At 62.1% G+C, this 6,495-nt stretch overlaps 2 protein-coding genes across 2 annotated transcripts in view; both read left to right on the top strand.

Moving 5' to 3' along the window:
• ZNF335 (zinc finger protein 335) overlaps positions 1–3,968 on the top strand; it is an 8,175-nt gene extending 4,207 nt beyond the window's left edge. The window contains exons 15-27 of the mRNA XM_009994030.1: positions 30–153; positions 231–325; positions 441–713; positions 816–950; positions 1,020–1,409; positions 1,495–1,637; positions 1,942–2,078; positions 2,518–2,645; positions 2,757–2,834; positions 3,008–3,091; positions 3,253–3,318; positions 3,450–3,531; positions 3,850–3,968. Of these exons, the coding sequence (XP_009992332.1) occupies positions 30–153; positions 231–325; positions 441–713; positions 816–950; positions 1,020–1,409; positions 1,495–1,637; positions 1,942–2,078; positions 2,518–2,645; positions 2,757–2,834; positions 3,008–3,091; positions 3,253–3,318; positions 3,450–3,531; positions 3,850–3,968 (1,854 nt within the window). The remainder of the gene's footprint in view (positions 1–29; positions 154–230; positions 326–440; positions 714–815; positions 951–1,019; positions 1,410–1,494; positions 1,638–1,941; positions 2,079–2,517; positions 2,646–2,756; positions 2,835–3,007; positions 3,092–3,252; positions 3,319–3,449; positions 3,532–3,849) is intronic.
• A 417-nt stretch (positions 3,969–4,385) lies between these two features.
• LOC104385562 (iroquois-class homeodomain protein IRX-2-like) overlaps positions 4,386–6,495 on the top strand; it is a 3,116-nt gene continuing 1,006 nt past the window's right edge. Inside the window, exon 1 of the mRNA XM_009994029.1 lies at positions 4,386–4,424. Within this exon, the coding sequence (XP_009992331.1) occupies positions 4,386–4,424 (39 nt within the window). The remainder of the gene's footprint in view (positions 4,425–6,495) is intronic.

Raw genomic sequence — 6,495 nt, 5'->3', positions numbered from 1 at the left:
CGGTCCTCCCGGCCTGGCCGCGCCCTCAGCTCTCGCTCCCGCAGGCGCGTCTTGGCCCTGTCGCCCTCCACGCGGTCCAGGCCATCCCGGGGACTGAGCCCCCCGTCCTCTCACAGGACGCCCTGGGAGGGGCCACCATCATTTATGAACAAGGCAAGTGAGCTCTAGGGAGGTGGCGGGATGGGGAGGATAGAGCAAGCACCCACCTGACCCCCTCCTTGCCACTGCAGATGTGGGTGGGTCAGCAGAACTGGCCACGCAGACAGCCCTGGACCTGCTGCTGAACATGAGCACCCAGCGAGAGCTGGCTGCAGGCTCACTGCAGGTGAGGGGGCTGCAGGGGTCCATGCCTGCTGGGGGGGGCTGCCCAGCCCTGCTCCTCTCCCGGGGATGTCTGGCAGAGCCTCACCTCCCCCTGCTGAGCTGCTGTCCCCCTGCAGGTGGCTGTGGTGAAGCCAGGGGACACGCAGGGCCCCTGCGAGATGCAGGAGGAGGGGGCAGAGGGGGGCTCTGAGGAGCCCCGGCAGAAGCTGGTGACGCTGCACATGGCGGAGCCTGGGGAGACACTGGTGCAGGAGGCATACGAGGAAGCAGCCCTGGGTGGCTCAGAATTGCAGCAGATCACCATTCCCTTTGGCGGAACAACCGAGTACAGCATTATCACCCCCATCAGTGAAGAGAACCCAGCCCCAGGCACACTGTACAGGTCAGCTGTGGGAGGAGTGGAGAGATGGGCCCCTCTGACCCTAAGCAAGGAGGGTTTAGGTGGTGAGGAGGAGGCAGATCTCCATGACCCTGTCCTCTCTTGCAGCGAGGAGGAGAGCTCTGCAGAGACCTCCCACGCTGTTGTGGTGAGCGAAGCTGTGATGGCTGAGGAGGCTCTGAAGGACCACAGCAATCACTACGTCATGTCATCCGACGTCCCAGGGAGCCAGTTCCATCACGTGGAGGTAAGAAGCTGAGCTCCCTTCCTGTCAGAGTGCCACGAGGGCAGATATGACTGGGTGTTTCTCTCTCAGCCCCTCAGTGAGGACACAGCCCTTCCCACGCCTGCAGAGGGCCAGGAGGCACAGCCCACCAGCGTCAAGTGGCCCCTGGTGCAGTGTGTCACCAGGCAGATCCAGAAGGACTCGTCTTTGTCCCCAGCCTCTGAGGGGCAGGAAGTCTCATCCCCAAAGGTCAAGTGGCCTGCGCTCCAAGGCGTGGCCAAGAAGCTCTCGTGCAAGGTTTCCACAGCTAAGAAGCTCTCATGCAAGATTTCCACAGCCAAAAAGTTTTCCTGCAAGATTTGCACAGCCATGTTCACAGGAAGGGCAGAAATGGAGAGTCACAAAAGAGCCCACATTGGGCCTAGCACCTTCAAGTGTCCTGACTGCCCGTTCACCGCAGCCCTCTGGCCAGAGGTTCGGGTAAGTTTCCTGGCACGAAACAGCCCTGGGAACACGAGGTGTGGGGCAACAGGGACGTTCTGACCCTGTGTCCTCCTGCCTGCAGAGCCACATGGTCCAGCATGCCAGCCTGCGGCCGCACAAGTGCCCCCACTGCAGCTTCGCTTCCAAGAACAAGAAGGACCTGCGCAGGCACATGCTGACCCACACCAACGAGAAGCCCTTCGCCTGCCAGGTCTGCGGGCAGAGGTGAGTGGAGCTGCTGCCTCGGGAGGTCCCATAGAACTTTCCAGAATTCGAGAGGTGGGATGTTGTTCCTTGTTAGAGGGAACCTTGCCCTTGAGAATGGCTCTTGCTGCAGCCGGACATAGCTTCATCTCCAAGAACTTCTGCACAGGGAGGTTCAGGACTTGGGCACTGATGAGAGCGTTTTGGGAGCCAGGACAGGCTGTGTTCTGGGATGTACTGGTGGTGCCCATGGCTGGGTGTTTGTGGAGGGCACAGTGGCCCAGTGCTGCCGGTGCAAACTCCCCTCGCTCTCCTTCCTCTGTAGGTTCAACCGCAACGGACACCTCAAGTTCCACATGCAGCGTTTGCACAGTGTGGAGGCGAAGCAGCCGGCGGCACCTGCGGCTGCTGCCCAGACCATCATCCTGAACAGTGACGAGGACACACTGGCCACCCTGCAGAGTAAGATGTGACCATGGTGGCCTGTGGGTTTCCCCTGCCCAGAGCTCCCTGTGCAGACTCACTCAATCTGTGGGCCAAGGGCTGGGGCTGCCAGCAGCAGCAGGACTTAGGGTGCAGGGACAGGGCTGGGTGTGGGGGCTCTCCTAGGGAGATGCTGGTTGTGCTTCTGTGCAGAACTGGGAGTCCAGTGACTCCTCCAAGCAGGTCCCAGTGGGTTCAGCTCAGGACTGAAAGGGGAAGGAGTTGATGGTCTGATGGGAAGGTCATTTTGCCCACAGCAATCTCTTATTTTCTTTATGTTGGGAGAGTTTAGTTAAGCTTCTGACCTGCCACGAGCAGAGCTAAGGGACGGTCCTGGGGTCCCCACTGGGGTGGGCAGGGGGCCTGGAGCAGGGCCAGCAGCCCTGTGGGGTCTCCACCAGCCGGCTCTGCCTTCCAGCGGCTCTGCAGGCCGGGCAGGCAGTGCTGGCTCCCCCGCGGCTCCAGCAGGCCCTGGGCCAGGAGCACATCATCGTGGCACAGGAGCAGAGTGTCACCGTGGCAGAGGAGCAGAGTGTCACCAGCCAGGTGAGCCCAGCCCCTTGGGCTCCATCCCCACACCCTCTGCAGCTGGGCAGGTCTCCCCTCACCCCAGGGGGCTGTGGTCAGGCCCACCACCCAGCTCTTGCTGCCCTGCAGGAGGAGGCTGCCTACATCCAGGAGATCACGACAGCTGATGGACAGACAGTGCAGCACTTGGTGACCTCTGACAACCAGGTGAGGGGGGCCATGCCCCAGGGACCACAGGGGTCCACACAGCTGGGACAGGAGAGCTAGGGACAGGAGAGGTGGGGTGGGAATAGGCACAGAAGACAGGCAAGAACCAGCCCTGTGTTTTGTAAGGGGAGGGCCATAGTGTCCTTATTGGATGTGAACCCCTGTGTTCGCAGGTTCAGTACATCATTGCCCAGGATGGCGTACAGCACTTGCTTCCCCACGAGTATGTTGTTGTCCCTGAGGGACATCACATCCAGGTATGCTCTAGGTGGTCTATTCCCTGGGTAGGGGGAGGTGTGAGGGTGCTGTGTGAGCGGCTGGGCTCCCTTCTGCTCCCTGGGGCTTGCATCCTTCACATCACAGTTCTGCTGAGGGGCAGGGACACCCTAACACAGCTCCACGGTGGCTATTGTCCCAGGTACAGGATGGTCAGATCACCCACAGCCAGCATGAGCAGAGCAGCCAGTTCCTCCCGGAGCAGCAGGTGAGGGGCTGGAGCTGCCAGGACTGTGTGGGATGGGAGGGATGGGATGTGCACATAGGTCAGTGACTGGTTGCAGCAGCTGTGGCCAGAAGAGTGGGCCCCTCCCTGACTCCCCTCCCCTCTCTCTGTAGATCCAGTACATGCCTGTCTCGCAGGAGCAGCAGCTGGTCACCCAGGCACAGCTGGAGGCGGCTGCACACTCGGCTGTCTCAGGTAGGGCCAGGGCCGAGCTCTAGTGTGGCTCTGCCAGCCCTGTGTCCCTCGGGGTCTTGGGGACAGTCCTGCTGGCCTCTGGGTGGTGCCTGTTGGTGATCCCAGCCCAGTTGCTGCAGCTGGGTGGGCTGGGGGGACAAGGCAGGAGAGCCATCTCACTGCTGCACCTCTGTGACTGGGGGAGTGGCCTCAGTGTCCCCAGGTGGATCTCTGCTGGTCTCATGGGAACGTGGTGGCCCTTGTGCTGGCGTCCTATGCCTGCCCTATCCCCTTTGGCATGGGGGGCCCCAGGCAGCCTCTGACCTCCCTCTCCCACAGCAGTGGCCGATGCAGCCATGGCCCAGGCACAGGGCGTGTTTGCCACCGAGGCCACGGCTGAGCAGATCCAGCAGCTGCAGCAGGGGATCCACTACGACGTCATCACGCTGGCAGAATAGCCCCGGGGCCCTGGACACCGCGCTGAGCCGGGCAGGAGCTGCCTCCCCAGCAGTGGCCTTATTGCTTCAGCGCTACGAGGGAGGTGCCAGGACCCACCGCAGGGGCATGATGCCACCCCGTCTGCCACCAGGGTCCTGCGTGGCCTGGCACACATGGCTGCCTCCAGCAGGGACTGCACTGAGGCGGGCTGGGCCATGTGGCTGCTCTCTTTGCCTGTTGCACTTGGCCTGAAATCCCTTTTCCTGAATCATGTTCTCGGCTCCGTGTCTGCCTGGCAGGACCTGGGGAGAGAGCCGTGGGCTGGGCACAGTCATGGTGCGGAGGCAGCTGCCCCTGCTTGGCCTCTCGGGCCTGCGGGCAGGCAGCAGCGGGTCCTGGACAGCAGAATCCGCACCAGGAAGCAGCGGAGGTGGAAAATGTTCTATTTTTCTTCTGACGAGGGACAGACGGGCGAGGTGGGTTGTGGGTGATTGTGGGAGAGGTTCGCTTTGACTATGCTTATGAATAAAAAGGGATTGAAACTTATATGAGCACCTGTTGGGAGGGTCTGGGGGCTGCAGCCCCCTCCCTGTGTCCCCCTGGAGCTGGGACCCAGTGTCTGGCAGTGGGGTCAGGCTCATCGTCGCCAGCAGCTGTGGCTGCCCTGTGCTATTGGCTTCCTCCTGCCAGAGTGACCTTGACTCCGGGAAAGGGAGCCGGGCAGCTGGTACCACCGTGGGTTTGGGGCTGGAGTCATGAAATTAATCGAGTGGTAAACAGCCTAAATCCCATGTAACTCTGTCCCGAAGTACACGCGCCGCCCCTCCCTGAGCGGATTGTCTGGAAGTGTTTACATGTGATTATAACAGCTAATCTCGGAGTTTTAGTTCTCTGCTTTTGCATTAAACTGATTATCTGTGGAGGGGAAAAAGCCCGGGAACCACCCGATAGCCACAGGAGCTTCTCTGAGGCCAGAGCCCTGGGGCTGAGCTGTGGTGGCCAGCCTGCAGCTGGGCTCCTGGTCCGCTGTCCCCAGGGAGCCCACAGCTTGTCCCAGGCCTCGGGGCCGTGCCAGCCCCTGCCCATACACTAGACTGGACCCCCCCTGGCTTTAACCCCCAGCTGAGCAGTGGGGTGTAGGTGTCCTGGCAGTGCCTCTGGGCCAGCAGCTGTGGTGGCTTTGGCTGGGTCCTGCTGCCCTGGCCTCCAGCTGCAGCCGGGCGCGCGGGCGCGTGGCTCGGCCAGGGTCCAGCTGTGCTGCGCCCTCCAGCTGCGCGGCGCAGGGTTAGGCCACGCTGCAGCAATCCCCAGGCGCTTTCCTAGATTACAGACCCATTATCTAATAAAGCGGATCCGCGGCGCTGATTAGGGCTGGAGGAGTCCCATGGGGACAAGGTTACGGGGCCGTTACGGGGCTATGGCCAGGGCTGGTCCCAGCCATGCAGCCTGGCTGTCACCTCCTGCCCTGTGACACTGGCTCCTGGCTGCCCTGTGGCCTCCAGGCCTGGGGCAGCCAAGGGCATGGGACCAGCCCAAGGAGGGGACAGGACTGGTACAGATGGGACCAGGGAGCTCCAGGAGCTGCCAGGGTTGTGGCCATAGGGCACAGCAGGTGTTTGGGGGCACAGCCCACTGTCAGTACTGGCACATCCACCCTGAGACTGCTGTCATCGGGGCCTGCAGCAGGGCTCGTTAGCACCGGTGACCTTCCCTTCCTGTCCCCGGCCAGCGCTAAGCGGGTTTGTTACATATTTAATATCCTGAGAGCGTTATTAGTCGGTATTTAATGACGGATACAACCTGTGGGATAATCCCAGTCTGAGCGGGGTGGCACAGCAGCAGGAGCTGGGTGGCTTGGGGGATCGTGGGCTCTCGAGGCCCCTTACCCACCTGCCCTCTGCTGTCCTGCCCGCTCGTTGCCCCAGGAGTGCCCTGGCACTCACGGGGCTGGATCCTCACCCAGGCAAAGGGTCCCTGGGGCTGTGCAGCCCCTTCCCCATTGCCCTCCCACAGCCAGGATCCTGCAAGAACCTGGCCAAGGCACTGGAGGAGGGGGTTTGGTGCAGCACCTTGCCAGGTGGACCCTATGTCCACCTGGGCCCTGCACAAGTTCTGCCACCAACCCCTGGGTCTCCCACCACAGTGTGGGGGCTCTGCCAGGCCCCTCCCAGGGCCAGGCCTGGGCTGTGGTCAAGGGCAGGGACCGACAGCTCTTGGCTCTGTAAAAAAGCCCCACGTGTGCCATGTCCCGTGTATGTCCCCATGGCAGTGCTGCTACACCCCATCCCTGGGGGACTGCACAGGGCTGGGTGAGGACAAGGAGTCCTGGACTTGTCCTGACTGGTGATAGGTAGGGAGGGGGGGGATGCTCCTGGCCAGTCCCTGCCTGACAATTGCCGGGGAGGGGGCGGCAGGGGCTGCCCCAGATCCCTGCTGACGCTCTGTGGGTGCTAATACCCCCTAATCAGCTGTCAGTCACCATGGACCCCGGCAGCTATAAAACCCTTGGGAGCAGCACCCCTGCTCCTCTGCCTGCAGCATGGCAGC

Source organism: Chaetura pelagica, unplaced genomic scaffold (genome assembly GCF_000747805.2).
Source record: "Chaetura pelagica isolate M959 unplaced genomic scaffold, ChaPel_1.0 scaffold493, whole genome shotgun sequence".
NCBI lineage: Eukaryota > Metazoa > Chordata > Aves > Apodiformes > Apodidae > Chaetura > Chaetura pelagica.
This window is presented reverse-complemented; position numbering and strand designations above follow the sequence as displayed.